Source organism: Camellia sinensis, chromosome 12 (genome assembly GCF_055761805.1).
Source record: "Camellia sinensis isolate YWXY chromosome 12, ASM5576180v1, whole genome shotgun sequence".
Taxonomy (NCBI): domain Eukaryota; kingdom Viridiplantae; phylum Streptophyta; class Magnoliopsida; order Ericales; family Theaceae; genus Camellia; species Camellia sinensis.
In genome coordinates, this window is record NC_138972.1 from 71,065,386 (window position 1) to 71,083,917 (window position 18,532).

Genomic DNA, 18,532 nt, shown 5'->3' on the forward strand with positions numbered 1-18,532 from the left:
ACAGTGCATAACAAATAGACCACATTACAACTAGAAAGTGTAAGATTTAAATTATGCAAATTAAAAATATGGGAACTAAAATGACATTTCACTCAAATTATAAATACTAATAATATAATTTATTCTTTTATTTATTATTAAAATTGACTCAACATACCACACAACATAATCAACTTATCACATGATCTCATGATGCTTATCACACAATGTGACCTTCCTCTCAGCACTAGAACAATGATTTACTTATCGTTAGGGGTAAGCAAAGAATCATAAATTCATCGGTCTGGTTTTTTAATACAAGGTTCAATATTGAATCTTAAAATAAGTGAACTGCATTCTATGATTTTATTTAGGGGTGTTCAAATTATCAAATCAACCAAATAACTAAACAATCAAACCCAATTGACCACTTTGGGCCGAGTTGGATTGATTTTTTAGGATGTTGATTTGGTTCTGTTTTTTCAAATCGTCAAACCTATAAGATTGGATTCATTTTTTGTTTAGGCTTTGCCTAAACCAAACCAGCCCAACAATCAAACCTATATATGTATTTTTAAATTTTATTTATATTGATATGTCTTCATTTAATTAGTCTATTACAATAGATTTGATAGCACATAATAATTTTCTACATACATTTTTTTTTTTTTTAGGTGAAAGAAGGAAGTAGTAGAAGTTTGAATTAGATTTCGCAGTTGATTTAATTTATATTGATTGTATTAATGGATATGGATTTAATTTGTATAGTTTTGTTTAAGTTTGGGTTGACTTTAATTGTATTGGCTTGCATTAAACAAGATTTTGCTCTTCATGTGTGTTATGCTTAAATGTTAAGGATATGTTTATTTAATTATTCATTATTGATTGATTCTCACTTATTTTTAATATAGTAAAACAAGGGTTTCAACCCAAGCTACATTGGTGCATATTATTCAATGCTCCGAGAGCATTATTCTATTCCATTTACAAGTTGACACCTAATCAGTTGTCTCCTAAAATTCTAATACAAAAGTAATAGGTCCTATAAGTTAGACCAATGACTACTACTTTGGAGCACCACTAAGATTTGCTCTTAGAGCATTGAATAATTTCTCGAGAAAATATCATTTCGCCCCCCAAACTTTCACATACTTTTCAATTTGACCCCCAGACTTCGATTAATATTAATTTTACATCCAAACTTTCGAAATTTTGATCAATTTGGCCCCTGCTGTCACATTCCATCAACAATTGGACGAAATGTGCTAATGTGGAGGGCAAATTGATTTTTAATTTGGGGGTCAAATTGATTTTTAAGGTATAGTTTGGGGGTGAAAATAAAATTTAAAATGAACTTTGGTGCCACGTCAACACATTCTGTCCAATTGTAGACGAAATGTGACAGCAGGGGTCAAATTGATTAAAATTTCAAAAGTTTAGGTGAAAAATTGATATTAATCGAAGCTTGGCGTTGAAATTGAAAAACGCTTAAAACTCTATATACTATAAGTAGTTACTAATATAAATTTAAATTAATATATTTCGTATCTCCAAAATTTTAGTAATTTGCACTCTCAAAATTATAAAAATTCACACCCCAAAATTATTTGCATAATTAAATTTGGAAAATAAATTTTAAGTCAAATTTTATCAAATATTGATCATTTCTATTTGTTATCTATGTTATTTGTTATATTTTTGTATCGTTTAGAATTATTTATATTTTTCTATTTATTCTTATTTGTTACTGATTCTTGAGTTGTTTTTCCATCCAAAAAATAAAAGCCGCATGACAAGCGGACAATATTGCAACAAAAAATTAAAATATGGGATTCAAATGTTCAAATTAAGACTACGGAGATTAAAGTGAAAATTAATTCGCTTAAACTATAGGGATTAATGGTGTAATTTACCTTCTTTCTTTGTCCTTCTAGTTGAATTTTTTGAAATTTTATCAACTGATACTCTATATATTTAATTCATTCAATTGGATTCTACCCTCACATAACACACATTTTAACACATCCATGAGAGCACCAATTTACTCTCTAAATTAATAAGCACTTAACACACAAATTTAACATCTATAAGAGAATTCTTGTGGAACACAATAGTAGTAGACATGTTAGTTGTGTCTATTTCATATACTCTATAGACCACAAATTTGACTCAGGCATCCCATAATAGGTACCTAAGAGTTAACCAAGTTAACTTATCCATTTTCCGACACAAACATAAATATGGCACGATCCAACAATATGAGTATTAAACAGGTTAAGTTAGTATCAGGCCCGACCCTGAGTTTTCTGAGGCCCAAAGCCAATAATCAACTAATAAATTTTTGGGACCTTTTACATTTTTTTTCATTGAATGAAAAAAAAATAAATAAATAAATTTGATGGTAAAGGACAAAAGATTTGTGTCAAAATCACAAAAAATACTTAGCATTATATTACAACAACTAATAAGTATCGCTTGATTCTTTCTCTTCTTACATTTTTAGAGGCAAATAAATCAATCATACTTACATAATTTAGTTTTTTTGCAAAATCATTTTCAATGGATAGCAATACTAATTATTTTAAATGGGCCTTTCAATTTTTTTAATGAGTGAATTTATTTTAAATTAGTTTGGGCCGTCCTTAATTTCTTTTGGACTTAAAACATACTATTACACTAAACTATAATAGGAAGAGGGCCCTTTTTTGGGTCTATTGTCAATGGATAACAATGCTAATTTTTTTGAATGGGTCAATTTATTTTAAGTTAGTTTGGGTCTTTTTCAAAAAAATTTTAACTTAAAACATACTTAATATATTACACTAAATTATAATAGGAGAAGCCCCTTTTTGGATCTATTTTGAGGGGTCCTAGGCCATGGCCTGGTGGGCCTATGCCCAAGGCCGGCCCTGCTTAGTATTAAACTTGTATACCACGAAATTGATATAGATAACTTGTTTAATAAATAATTATTTTCATATTTTAATATTATTTCTACTAAAAGGTACCATGACATTTTTGAATTACTTATGTAACTCCATCTAATTGATTAAAAAGTATGTGAAATAGAAATGTCAAGGCTAATATTATTTTTCTTAATTGAAGATAATTTTTTTTCCTACTATTTTAATCTAATAAAAAATATATAATAATAGGATGTAATTTTTTAAATTAAGCAACAAAAAAAATTGAATTGAAAGCAAATATTTTTATGAATAATTTCATCCAATAATTGGTCTCTAAACTGAGTCTTTTTAACTAATTAAGGTAAAAAAATTTGATATGACACATTAATATGACATGAACTGGACAAATACCAAAAATGATATGACACATTAATATGACATGAACTGGACAAATACCAAAAATGATATGACTAAAAAATACGAAATAATGAACGGGTTAAGTTAGTGTTGAAATAATTCAGATACAAACCCAAAATGAAACAATATAAATACAACCTAACACGACATGACACCCACCACTAATTCATATAAAGAACTTGTCATTTACGAAAAATCCATGATGTGCAACCCAAAAACTTGTGCACGATTTGTACCCTTTCTAATTATAATCATGTGATCTACACAAAATTACAACACAATGTTCTCAAAATATGATATGATCTCATTTTGTCATAACTCCAATGACCCAATGAGTTACTCGGTGAGTCATAACTTGTAGTGTGATTCAATATGTTTAAGTTATAATTTTAAGCACATTACATCATAACTTCAGGCACATTATGTCACAATTGAAATGAATGTGCATCATGTGCACCTTCTAGGTGCCTAGCAGAAATTGATCCATAATTACATGTTTATACACTTGTTTTTAAGTTGTAAAAGTTAAAGATCTATGAAAAATCTAGGATTTACACCAATTGTTCACATGAACAAATAAAATCAAACCAAACTAAACTTTGGGATAAATTTGATCAATTGTATAAATCCTTTTTAAGCATTCAATTTTCACTTTATACAATTATATTACCTTTCCTTACTATTACATCTACTACTGCGACACATCTAGGGGCAAGTTTTAATTATGTGTGATACAAGTGACGAGTAACAACCACACACAAATTTACCCTGTACATCTTAGCTTAAGTAGCAGTCACCGAACATGTTTTCCAACAATAAGGGGTAGAGGTGTGAGGTCACGATGGAGAAAGGCTAAGAGATTCAAGTAGCTGTGATGGCTAGGGTTTATAGGAAAGGGTAGTTGTGATGGTGAGGACTTAGGTGAAAAGGAAAGGAGTTAGGACTGATAGAAGCAACAATGGGGCAATGAGGTGTAACATTGGTAGGGATGATGGGAAATGATGGAAAGGATTAGGGTAGCGAGGATGGATAGGAGAAGGCTTGGGGGTAACAAGGGAGGGCATGGCAGTGGTGGCTAGCAGGAAGTGCCAACCAAAGTTGAAATGGGAAATGAAGGATAGGTTGGTCAATTCAAAGGATAAATTCCATCATTTTTTCTTTCTTTCTTCCCACCCCTATTGCAATTGAGATAAATTCCCCACTAAAATATAAAGATAAATTACCAACAAGTCCTAGTAATTAGACGTAATTCCAATTAAGCCCTATCAATTCATCATTGAAAGTTGATCCTATCAAATTGTCACTAAAAACTCATGATTAGTGACTTTTTTGTGACGATTTTTTAAATCTATTGCTGAAAACTGACAATTAATGACATTTTATGTGACGATTTTCTAAATCTATCGCTAAAAACTAACAATTAGTGATTTTTGTGATAAATTTTTCAAATTGTTGCTAAAAACTAATAATTAGTGATGCTTTTTTTAAAAAAAAAACGCCGTTAATTATCACATGACCTATATTGGGCAATAAATCTACCTATTAAGACATGCACGTAAATCTCCCAAAATGTAATTTGTAGCGATCCTGACTTTGACCCGGTCAACTTATGGGGGTCAAGTTGCCCGGTCAGCTCGCCGAAAACAAAAATGCAAAATGCATTCGAAATTGCTTACGGAAAAGTGTATTTCACGCTCGAGCGGACCATGTTATATCAGTCCGTAAATTAGGGTTTCAGATCACTTTTTGCAGTTCCCTCTCTCTCTAAAACTCTCCAAATTTCCAGATCTAGAGCTTGTCCCTCTAGAAGTCATCTTCTCTCTTTGATTTCTCCAAATCCATTGGGATTTAGGCTTAAGTTCTTCACCAAAGTTGGTTATCACCTCGAAGGCTTCATTGTGTGCGGTGGAGATCGAGTTTTGGCACCGTAAATTTTGGGGTTTCATCTCAAATTCTCTTCAAAATTTGAGGTAGGAATTTCCTCTGAGTTATATATATGTTTTTGTAAGATCTAGATAATTTTCAAAATCATCCTTTGATTAGCTTTGAGAAATTGATTGTTGATTACAAGAAAATGAGTGATTTTGAAAGAGGATTTATTTTCTTTTCCCTTTAAAATAGAAATTAAGGGTTTTGAACCATATTGATTGAAGAAAGATGATTTTGGAGAGATTCTTCTAAATATTTTGGAGATGAATGGTTTTGGTGAGAAAACCTAGAAATTGGATCTTTTTGAAAGATGATGAAAATCCTTGAAAGATGTTGTCATATTTATTTTGTGTATCAAAATAAATAGATGTTCTGAAAATTGTTTATATATATAAATGACGAATTTTGTGAACAAAATAAGAAATGTTGTTTATTTTGGAAATTGTTGTCAAATTGTTGATTTAGTCTTAAATTGACTAAATTGTTGAGATTGCTCGAAATGAAGGAATTACATTATTCTCTTGAATGAATTGGATGTAAAAGTATATATATATATATATTCATCTTGTGGAATTATGTTGAAAAGAGGATTGGGAATTTTGATCACAATGGTATATTGTGTGGAACAATTGAATATGGAAGTAATGTTGCATTGCATTTTTAATCATACATTGGCATTTCAATTCATTGGACTATGTTAAGCTTTGAAAATTTGCATTGAGAAAAGAATGTTGGAAAATGGGTTTTCATGAAATGATTTTGGGGTAAATACGGTGGTAAGTCTTGATAGATGGTGTAGATGAAATTGTTTAAGTTGGCCTGAGTGTCCTTGGTGAAAGACCAGAAAGTCGCGCGGATAGGTGTCGAGCCTTCCGATTAATACCGGTAAAAATGACAATTGGTAGTACTCATATAGTCTACTTGCAGACACCGAACTAGGGGTTACCAGAGTTGTATTTATCGCCCTATTTAATTAAATTGATAAATTTTGAATAGTTGAAGTTGTAAAACATCATTCAGCATAATGCTTTTCAAAAGATGAAAACGTGTTTTATTTTCAAAAAGACATGGCATGTCATGTGCATTCATCTCTTGAGACTTGTATAAAATGTATATACTTTGTTAAGAATTTCCTATTAGCCTTTATACTCACCCTACCGGATTTTGTGCAAGAAAAGACGTGGTGAATCCGCCTAAATGAGGGGGTGGAAATGTGTGTTGAGAGCACTAAAGTTCTCCTTTGCTGTGATCCTATTTGTAAGCCAAAAGCTATGTATGCATGGGTTTAAATAACCATTTTGTGTAACCGAACTTAAGCCTTAAAAAATTGTAAACCCTTGGGGGTGCTTATTTGATTGTTTACTTCTTGTTGAATCAATGTAATATCGTATGAGGAACTATTATTATTATGTAATACAAGTATGAGAAGTTATATTTGATTTTCTTTTAAGAGAGCCATAATTGTTGCATTATTATTGGGTTGAAAATTTGGAGCGTTACATAATTACCCCTTAAAATTATTCACAGAGAGAATGGAAACCATGCTTAAAATTTTCTAAAATAGCTTCATAGATGAGATAATTTTCTAGGCCTACTAGCTATAGCATTATAGATTTGTGATAGAAACAAACATAACATATGCACCAACTTGTACTAAAACAGATAAGCAAATGCAAACGGAGGTTGAAACTGAACGTGTTGCCCTTTTTTTGGGTGACTAAATAAGTGGATTAAACCTGAATGAAAGAGTTAAAACACTTGACAATGCTCTTTTTATGTAACCATCAAAAGTTTTCGGTAGGAAGTGGCATAGAAAGAGCAGGCACTATAACATGATCAGAAGATTTCAAAAGATTTGCCATTCCTAGCCTCTACCTCATTGTATTAAAAGTAAACTTAAAACAAAGAAGAAGAAAAATTAAATGAGCACCATTCCTAGCCTCTACCTCATTGTACTGCTACAAGTAACTAATTTCCTACTCTAACGTCACAGCTACCATTTGAACAAACTACATCGATCGCCACTTTCTACAAGATTCTCATCTGTGGAATCTGAGCCACTTCCAATTGTGTTAGCTGAACTATCATCTGGAAGGAGTTGTATCCTGTCAGCATGCTTAATAATCCAATCAGTGAACTTTGGAGAGGATGCCAACTCAGCCATAGCATGTCGGGTAGATTCCTGGGTGAAAGTCTCCCACTCTTTTTTTGAAAACTTCTTTCTGTTGGGTGTCCTATGGAATGTTGAATAGTAATCCTGTTGATTTCTTGTCACCCTCCCAGTGGTCGGAGATATCATACCTGCAACGGCCAAAAACAAACTAATAAAGCATGAATTAAAGGTCAATACCAATGCTATATATAGTATAATTTACATATGTACCATTGTACTTTATAGACATTTTTGGAAAGAGTGTCTGCATGAAACAACCTCAACAAGATTAATCCTCCCAACCAAAAACCTACTTTGTTCATTTCATTTTTATAATGATTACAATATCATGGTCAAAACCAAACCATGAAGAATGAACAGTAGATCATAGGAGCTCTGAAACTAACACCATATCAGGCAACACAAGCCAATAAATGTCAAGAACACGAGATATTTCAAAAGAAACTGAACATTTACCTTGCCGAGTCAAACATGAACCCCACTTCTAATATACAGAAAAGAATATTGTTGTAAAGATAAAGATACAAAGAAAGTAGGAACAGTTTTAAAGAAACACTTACTGTTCGTTAATCTTTAATTCCCAATTTCTGCAACTACTAATGCACAAATTTCAATAAATTTATTAAAAACGTAGACTTCTCCCCAATCAAAATATTTCTTGTTAGATATTGTCATGTCCTAGTGTGTCTACATCCAATTTTGCTAAAAATTTCACATCATACATCTCATTTAATGCTCCATGCTCCATAAAAACCATCATACAGACTTCATTAGGATAGAGAAACATAATTTTGTGGTTACTCATGCAACATACATTGAAAGGGACTGTCGAATTGCATGCCTACATTTAACCATCATGTTGCAGTCCAGAAAGGTGGTGATGTATCCTCAACTCAATTCTTTAAATCACTTATAATCTCAATTGAAAGTCAAGATAGAACAAAGTATAAACATTTCAAGATTAAAGCTCATAATCTTAAAATCAACACAACAATTACTTAATTAGAGCTAGCACTGGCTGAAACTGCTATCCTAACAAACAGATCAGCAATAAATGGCATCAGGTTGAACAAAGTTTATAAGCAAGTCAACACCAGGTTACCCACTTTGAACCTAAATGAAATTGGGAACTGTGTGGGCTCACCACCAGACCACTTCATTATCACTGCTACTTATACCTCATCATTTTAGGCATAGATAACCTTATGATCCCTATACAGTTTACTCAAATACATCTTTCTAAGGTAAGGAACACCAAAAATTATCAGAAGCAAATCTGACTACAGGATCCCAAACAAAGTTTCATAAGCAGGTCAGCACCAGGTTACTGACTTTGAACCTAAATGATGTTGGGATGGGTTTGGCCTTCCCCCCAGACCATTTCAATATCAATACCACTTATACCTTGTCATTTTAGGCATAGATAACCATAGGATCCCCGTGGAGTTTACTCAAATACTCTCTCTTATCAGACCAATTTAATCACAATCTCAGAAACCCAACTAAACACCCTCTTTCACCACTTTGATACTCAACCAGACACTACTGCCACCACCATACATTCTGTAATAAACACAGCTACCACAATCTTTTGCTTTCTCTCGTCCAAAAAACCTCCACAACTTCTTACTTTCTTTGTACACATATTTCTAGTGATGGCAATAACCACATACAAGGGGAAAGAAAGAAATTAAAGAGGGATAAAGGTAGACTAAGAAATCTCTTGAGAGAGGAAACTTGTTTCCCTGTAAACTCATTTCGGGAACGGACACAGAACTCTCATGAAATTTTAAGGAAAACCTCTAGAAAACATCTCCAAAACAAAGAATTCAAGTACAATTTACATATGAAAGGGAAAACTCCAACTCAATTTGAATAAGCTTGTGAGAAACTCTTTCAAAAAAATGTTCTAAAAACTCCCTAGAAATGCACTTCTCATAATTTTTACCATCTTTGTATACTTGCAAATACTATTTTTCAACAATAATATATGATTGCTCTAATAAGTTTCCATAGATATTGGGTAGTAGTAGCAATATTTTAATTGATCATGAAAATATAAAAAAAAATTACATTGCTATTTTTAAGTTTCTTAATAAATTTTTCTTACAAATATCCTATTCAAACTTTACTCTTTTTTTTATTCAACCTATTCAATCTTTACATTACCTAATGTTTCACATTTTCCATAATATTTTTGGATGAAGTTTCAATTTCCGTTTCCCGCTTCCAAACCAATCCAATCTAAGCATTGTTTCCCAATCTACGTCAATCAGTTTTTGCCATTTTGCTCTATCGATGGCTACAAGTTCAAATAAACGAAATACATTCATATCTTTTTTTACGACTATATCCCATGTTAGTTTAAGTCCTCCCCTTCCCCCAACATTTTATTTATAGAAATCATATCACTCTTCCTTATTGTTGCATCTACATTTCTTCGTTGTAAATGACCAAACCATCTTAACCTATTCTCTCTCAACTTATCTTTCAATAGGTGTTATTCCGACCATTTCAAGAATATATTTATTTCTAATTCTATCTTTCTCAATCTTACCACACATCCATCTAAGCGTCTTCAACTCAACTACACTCATTTTATTGACATGTATTTTAGTTGCCCAATATTTTGTCCCATAAAGCATCATTAGCCTTATAGTTGCTCTATAAAATTCTTCTTTCAATTTTGTTAGAATTCGTCAATCACATAATATGTCAAATGCACTCCCACACTTGAGCCAACCTACTTTAATTCTATGAATCACATCATTTTCAACCTCACTATCCTTATCAATAATCAAACCTAGGTAACGAAAAAGTTCACTTTGTTATTTCTGATTTTCAATCTTCACTTCTCTATCATTTCTATTTCTATTGTTGCCAAGTCACACTCTGTATATTCAGTTTTATTTTTACTAATTTTAAACCCTTTTAACTTGAGTGCTTCTCTTCATATTTGTAGTTCAGTGTTAATTTCTTCTTGAGTTTCATCTAGAACAATATCATCTGCGAACTATCATCCTAAATGTGTTTAGTTAATTCATCCATGACCATGGCAAATAGGTAAGGACTCAAAGTTGGCTCATGATGCAATGCAATAGTGATTGAGAATTTACTAGTTTCTCCTACAAGTGATCTAATTGTGGTCAATACCCCATTATACATGTGTTTATTGCATGCATATACCTTTTGGTCACACCCCTTTTCACCAACACTCACCATATTGTATCCTATGAAGCACGGAGACTTCAAAAAGGGAGACGTATCCATATTGTATATGTATTCGATACCTGTAACGATCCCGATTTTGACCTAGTCAACTTACGGGGGTCGAGCTGCCCGGTCAGCTCGCCGAAAGCAAAAATGCAAAATGCATTCGAAATTGCTTACAGAAAAGTGTATTTCACGCTCGAGCGGACCATGTTATATCAGTCCGTAAGGGGAGATTTCAGATCACTTTTTCAGTTCTCTCTCTTTGAAACTCTCTAAAATTTCCAGATCTAGAGCTTCTCTCTAGAAGTCGTCATCTCTCTTTGATTCCTCCAAATCCGTTGGGAGTTAGACCGAAGTTCTTCATCAAAGTCGTGTAACTTCACGAGGGCTTCGTTGTGTGCGGTGGAGATCGAGTTTCAACACCGTAAATTTTGGGGTTTCATCTCATTTCTTCAAAACTAGAGGTAGGGATTTTCTTAATTATATATATATTTTTGCAAGATCTATATGATTTTCGAAATCATCTTTCGATAGCTTTAAAAATTGATTGTTGATTCAAGAAGTTAAGTGATTTTGAAAGTGGGTTTGTCTCTTGTTCTTTTAAAATGATCTTATGGGTTTTGATCTTCGTTGATTGACGAAAAGATGATTTTGGAAAGTTTTCTTTCAAAAGATTTGAGTTATATAGTTTTGGTGAGAAAACTTAGAATTTGGAAATTTTTTTTAAAGAAACTGAAAATCCATGAATGATATTGTTATATTTATTTTGTGTGTCAAACTAAATGGATGTTTGGAAAATTTCTTATTTATATTTATATAAATGATGAATTTCAGAGAATATGAGAATTGTTGTTCATTTTGGAAATTATTGTTCAAAATGTTGACATAGTCGTGAAATGACTAATTGTTGAGGATACTTGAGAAGAGGGAATTGTGTTATTCCTTGGATGATGAATTGGAATAACAGTATTTATATTCATCTTGTGTTATTGACATATCAATTCATTTGATTACATTAAACTTTAAAAGTTGATTTGAGAACTTGTATTGAGAAAAGAATGCTGAGAAATAAGTTTTTGTTAAAATTCAATGTATAAAGAGAATTGTATTATTGATTGATGTATGTTATGTTTACAATGAGTCCTATATATAGAAGATTAGAGGAGGTAGGTATGTAGTAGGTGGAGTAGTAGGTGGAGTAGGTGAAGTGGGTAGAGTAGGTGTAGTGGTAGGTTTTGGTAGGTTTTAACAGCCCCCCGCAAACTCAAGGGGGATAGGAACTAACCAACTTGAGTTTGGAGAGAGTAACAAAACAAGAAAATAGACTAATACATAAAATAAAAGAGGATAGGAGACACTGTATGGTCGTGTCAGACCGTTGGTGAAGACACTGTATGGTTGTGTCATAACGTTGTAGAGGACACTGTATGGTGGTGTCATAACGTTGTAGAGGACACTGTATGGTGGTGTCATAACGTTGTAGAGGACACTGGCTCGTGTCGGACCGATGTAGAAGACAGTTTATGGAGTCTTGTTGGACCCTTGTAGAAACTAACCGGAATCAATGTCGGGACAGTTTACAGAGTCTTGTCGGACCCCTAAAAAGTCGCACCCTCAAAAGGTGTGCCCAATCTTTTCAAAAGGCGTGCCCAATCCATAAAAAGGCGTGCCATCAAAAGGCGTGCCCGACAGAAAGTGTCGAGCCATCAAAAGGCGAGCCCAAGTCATAAAAAGGTGTGCCGGACATGATGGCGAGGCGCGTCACCACATTGGCTTGCGCGCCCGTTTTGTCGTCTGGCGTCAAGGGGCGCATGATGCGCGTGTCTGCCTTGGCTATTTAACCAAGGTTGAGGCGGAGGCTGTGCAAACCAGTCTGAAACCGCCGAATATTTGCATTCTGAAATACTCTGTAAACACTCTGTAACCAATCCTTCTCTGAAAGTACCAGTCGGAAATCGCTGCTTCGCTGAAACACTCAGCAACCCAAAAAACATGGCCTCTTCTTCCCGTTCAGCTACCCAGAACATGGCCTCTTCTTCCCGTGGTCTGCTCACTCTCTTTCCCGACCTCAACGAGTCAACAGGAGAGATAATTGGTGCGGTGGCCCGTGAACCTCAACCAAACACCTCTGGTTTTGCTCCGTTGAACTTTCCGATGCGGTCGGTGGAGCAAAAAATGGCAGTGCAAACGGATATTGAGGCCAATCAGTATACATTGAAGTCATGTGTGGAAACCATGACTGTGGTCACAAACTTGTCGCACCGGCTGCAGAGTAGGACAAATGAGGTGCAGCAGTTAAACGCCCAACTGGCTCTGCTCCAGCGCATGTATAAGGATGTGCGAGCAGAGATAAGTGTGCTAAAGGCAGAAAATAAGGAGCTGAAGCGGAAGGCCACCGTTATGTTCCGATTTGGAGGGCCGCCATATGCTGTAGTGGAGGAGCAGGGTGGAGTGAACGTGCTCGGCGAACTGGGAAGTATGGAGGCAGCGCCGGTAAGGGACACCCAAGAGAAAAGCAAGAAGAAGAGACCCGCAGCAGAGTAGAGAAGCAAAATCCCGCTGTGGGTGTGGTTGTTTGTTTGTTTGTTTGTTTGTTTGTTTTTTTTTTTTTTTTTTTGTGTTTTGTGGAAAATGGTGATCGCCCCTGACATGAATAAAATGAGTTTGGTGTGCAGTTCTGCGTTTGCTGTTTTTTTTTTTTTTTTTTTTGTGAAAGAAGGAAGATAAAATAAAATAAAAAAAAGGGTATAGTGGGATCAGACGGCGTGGTGTGAAAGTGGAGAGGGTTGGAGTAATATAATATAATAAAAAGATATATATATATATATATAAAATAAAGAAAGTTGGGAACAACATGATAAGGGTGTATCTTAAAAGGATAAATAAAAGAAAGTGGAAGACAACATGATACGGGTGTGTATGGATGTGATAATGAGAGTGAAACAAACTGGGTGGGTGTGATTAAATAAATAAAAGAAAAATGGGTGGGTGTGTATGAAGCTCGGTGAGAGAACTGGGTTTGGTGATTAAATAAATAAAAGAAGAATGGGTGTGTGTGTATGAAGTTGGTGGTGTGAAGTGTAATGCTCTCTCTTTCTCTAAACCGTGTGTGTGAATCTGGAGGGTTCGTCCGGCGGAGGTGGTGGGGATCTGGAGGGTTCCACCGACGGACATGGCGATGGCGGGGACAGTGCCGGTGCCGGTGGCAGAGATGATGGAAGGCTCGGCGTGTTCCAGCTGCTTATTGATGGGGTTTCATCTCCTTTGTCTTTGTAGGACCCACAACTACTAACCTTAGAAGGTGCTGCAGCATCCTTGAGTGGCCCCCAACACTCCACCTTGTTGTATTCTGGAATGTTGGAGTGAAAATATACCCAAACCAGAGCTTCCTCTAATTCTGGATAGTTGTTGAACAAATTCCCATCTCCATGTACAAAGGCCTTCAAAACCACAGGGAGTTCCTTGGAGAAGATGAAGAATCTGAGCCTAGCACAGAGATCTAATAGAAAGTGGCCACCACTTATGTGACAGTGAACATGGAGAGACATTTTCTCCTGGACTTTCTTCCACTCTGCTACAACTTCATCTCTCTGAAACTTATTGTACCACCCCTGTAACTGAGAGTTGTTTATTGATTGAGAGATGGCCAGAGTGAGCTTAGAGGTTATATCACTGTGTGAGTGTATAAGTTCTTGGAAGCTTCCCTGGATGCTTCTTTTCATCAACTCCTAGGAACAGAACCTGCAGCTTTGAAGCTTCAAAGATTGCGGGCCCAAACAACCTTGCAACAGGGACAATAGATTGGTGCTTCTTGGGTGATCTTCTTCCGTGGATGAAAAGAGAGCTGTTTTGGTGAAGTTGAGAGAGTGAGGAAGGCTTTAGCTCAGATAGAAAATTCCAGCGGGCAGCAAAGGCAAAGTTGCCGGCCGGCTGCCCGCCGGTGATAAAGAAATACAGGCTTAAATCTTATAGCACTGATACCATGTTAAAATTCAATGTATAAAGAGAATTGCATTATTGATTGATGTATGTTATGTTTACAATGAGTCCTATATATAGAAGATTAGAGGAGGTAGGTATGTAGTAGGTGGAGTAGGTGAAGTGGGTGGAGTAGGTGTAGTGGTAGGTTTTGGTAGGTTTTAACAGTTTTCATGGAATAGTTTTGAGATAAATACGTTAGTAAGTCTTGATAGATGGTGTAGATAATATTGAATAAGTTGGCCTAAGAGTCTGGGGTGAAAGACCGAAAACCCGTGTGGATAGGTGTCGAGCCTTCCGATTAATACCGGCAAAAATAACAAATTGGTAGTACTTGTATAGTCTACTTCCAGACACTGACCTAGGGATTACCAGAGTCGTATTTACCGCTCTTGAAATGAATTGTTAAGTTTTGAAGAATTGAAATTGCATGACATCATTAAGCATGATAGTTTTCAAAGATGAAAATGTAATTTTCTTTCAAAAAGGCACAGCATGGCATGTGCATTTTATCTCTTGAGACTTGTATAAAATGTATATACTTTGTTAAGGATTTTCCACTGGGCTTTATGCTCACCCTACGGGATTTTTGTGCAGGAAAAGATGTGGTGATGCCGCCTAACTAAAGGCGAGGAAATGTGTGTTGAGAGTACGAGACTCTCATTTTGTTGTGACTGTGTGTAAGCCAATGGCTATATGTGTGTGGGTTTGAATAACCGTTTTGTGTAACCAAGCTCAAGCCTTGGAAACTTGTAAATCCTTTGGAGTATTTATTTGTTTATTTACTTCTTGTTGGATTAATGTATTGTTGCATGAAGAACTATTGTATTATGTAATGTAAGTTTGGAGATTTATATTCGGTTATCCTCGAAAGAGCCATGATTGTTGCATTATCATTTGGGCCAGAAACTTGGGGCGTTACAATACCGATACTCGTTGGATACTCGCGGATACGTATCGGATACTTATTAAAAATATTGGATACTTCTTAATTATTTTTTCATTAATTTTGGAGCATCGGATACTTAATTTTGAAGTATCGGATACTCCAAGTCACATATTACTCCCAATACTTTATTTAGGCCTCGTTTGGCAAGTGGTGATTTTAGCCACAAAGCCAAAAAGTCACTAAAAAAACTAAAAAGCCAACACCCTATATAAAAAAGTCAAAGATTCCCTTTTCTCTCTACTTTTTGCACATCTTTTCGTAAAAATAAAAAAATCATCCCCAACATACTAGTTTTTTTTACATCATATTTTAACCAAAAAGTCAAAAATTAACTAAAAAACCTATTCCCAAACGAGGCCTTAGTTATTTGAAAAGAACATAGTGAGAGTTAAAGTAATAAAATTTGTCAAATTTATGTATCCTTATTGTTTCATGCATGTCCTCTATAACTACATAGATAGTAAAGATAAAGGAGAATATAACAATAGTAAAATTAATAAATTAACAAATAAGAAGCAAGTAAATTTGAATACAATATTTTTACTAGTGCCAAAGGAGAAAGCACAGAAACAAGTTGTGGATAGCTCTATTATTGTAATATAAATATATTAAACTTGATATTAAAATGAAATATTAGTAAGACCTATCGAAAATTTAAAAAGTAAATAAGCTATTGTCTAAAATTAATACCTAATTTTTAAAGAATAGTGTTTTGTATTATAAAATTACAATGTGATCTCTCAACATTCTTGACCTTATGTGTAACTCCTACTAATAATTTTTTTTTTAAATATATCTTTCACAAATGTATTCTACCCGTACCCATATCCTACTTTTTAGGTTTTGTCGTATCGCCATATCCGTGCTTCCTAGATTATATCTCCAAGCACCCTATCGCAAGTTTTTTTTTTATTTATGAAAATCTATAAAAACCATATTTAGATCCATCATCTTCTCTTTATACTTCTCTATTAATCTTCTTAATAAAAATAGTGTTTCCCTATTTGATCTACCAAACATAAATCCAAACAGATTCTCTAACACTATTGTTATAACTCTCAAGCGATGCTCAATCATTCTCACCAACAATTTTATTGTATTGACTTATCAACTTTATGTCTCTATAATTGTTTCAATTTTGGATATCTCATTTATTTCTATATATAGGCATTAAAATAATCTCTCTACTCGTCAGCCATTTTCCTAGTCATTAGAATCTTATTAAAGAATTTTGTTAACCAGACAACTACTTACCTAAGCATTTCCAAGCCTTAATAGGGATACAAATCTAGTCCTAATGCCTTGCCTTATTTATTTTTTTATTGTTTGATAAATCGAATGCCTTGCCTTATTTCATCTTTTTTTAATGCAAATTCCACCTCAAACTCTCTTAGTTCGATGATAAAACTTATATTCTCTAATTCCATCAACGCTATATTCCTCTCCTTCCAAGTTTTTAAAATGATTCACTTAACAATTTCTCAAAATATCATTCACACTTTTTCTTAATCTCCTCATCCAACCTCCTTATTGGTCATCTTATGTCTTAAAATTATTCCCATTTTTATCCTCTTTTACTATGGCTTATATCTCACTATTCAACCACCAAGTATATTTAGATATAGGGGCTTTTCCCTTTGACTCTCCATGGCACTGCTTTCGATATTCTTTCAATGCATTATGCTATTGTATTCCACATGTTATTAGTAACACCTTTCAAACCCCGCGTTACTTCTTTAAACACTTTATATCTAGTTCATGAGTTTTTAATATATTTCCCGCTTTGATTTTGCTCTTTATTATTGTATATAATACTATATTTTGAATATTGCTAGCCTACTTTGTGCCATTAACTTCCTTTGGAAATACCTTGAAACCTTTACATATTCAACGGTCTATTTTTCTTACAAGAAAATGATCTATCCAACTCTTATTTGACCCAATTTTTAAAAGTTATGTGCATAACCCTCCTTTTTTAAAAAGTTGTTGGTTACTAACATGATTAAATGCTACTGCATCCTCATTTCGATCACCAAAACCATATCCACCACGTATCCTCTCGCGCACTTGCTTATATTTTCGAACATGACCATTGAAATCTCCACCTATAATTATTCTGTCCTCTACAAATATTTGTTGTATTAACTCATCCAGTTGATCCCAAAATTTCCTTTTAATATGTTTCTCCAATCCTGTTTGGGGTGCATAGGCGCTAATTATACTCTCCAGTTACAATATTAATTAATATTATTATGTAACTTATTCTCATAACTATTACTACCTCATTTTTCAAATGCTTAGCTACACCATTTCTACATCCTTTTTTTATTTTTATTTTTTTGATAAATAAATTTTATTGAAGAAGAGCATCAAGAAGATGCTAAAGATACAAAAAGGTCCCCATAAAAAGGAGCGCTAGCCAATTACGTCATCAAGGAAATCAAAAAAGGTAAACAAATCAGGATCCACACGCCCTGAAACCCAACCACACAAGACTCACAAAAATCTATCTACTAACCAATAGTTCCAGCATACAAAATGTTGTACTGAGTTTTTTCTATTTCATTTACTTTCTCAGCTACTCAGTTTCTTGTAAGCATGTTATACTTACCTTCTAATCATTGAATCTACTAATTCCATAGTTTTATCTGTCAATGTTCCCTTTTCCAAGTTGCTAATGTAAACCAACAATCCTGGGCTAATTTCTTTACAGGTGCTCATCCAAGAAAACACAAGGACGTTTTCCTATTTTTCATTGCACTAAGGTGCCGATGTAGTGATCCTTGCCTATTTTTCAAAACATGTCACTTACAGAAAACATCCTAGCCCTTGCATGTTCATGTTCATAATGTTCATAAGAGATCTGATGGGGAGTTTTATGTGGTAACTATGGAAGTGATCCATGATGTCAAAGGAAAATACGAGGGAAACAAAATGATCTGCAGAAGCTTAAATCTTTTTAGAAAAAAATGTTTCAACAGATAAAAC

At 34.1% G+C, this 18,532-nt stretch overlaps 1 protein-coding gene and 1 pseudogene across 5 annotated transcripts in view; both read right to left on the minus strand.

Annotated features, from left to right (window-relative positions):
* Nucleotides 1-6,926: 6,926 nt before the first annotated feature.
* LOC114296426 (uncharacterized) overlaps nucleotides 6,927-18,532 on the minus strand; it is a 39,408-nt gene continuing 27,802 nt past the window's right edge. For all 5 annotated transcript variants that reach the window (XR_014346543.1, XM_082898900.1, XM_082898901.1 and 2 more), the window contains one exon: nucleotides 6,927-7,532. Coding sequence is in view for 4 of the 5 variants with exons in the window: in XM_082898900.1 (XP_082755026.1) it covers nucleotides 7,225-7,532 (308 nt within the window). In the remaining variant the exon portion in view is untranslated. The remainder of the gene's footprint in view (nucleotides 7,533-18,532) is intronic.
* On the minus strand, nucleotides 13,716-18,184 carry LOC145804340 (protein STAY-GREEN homolog, chloroplastic pseudogene; annotated as a pseudogene).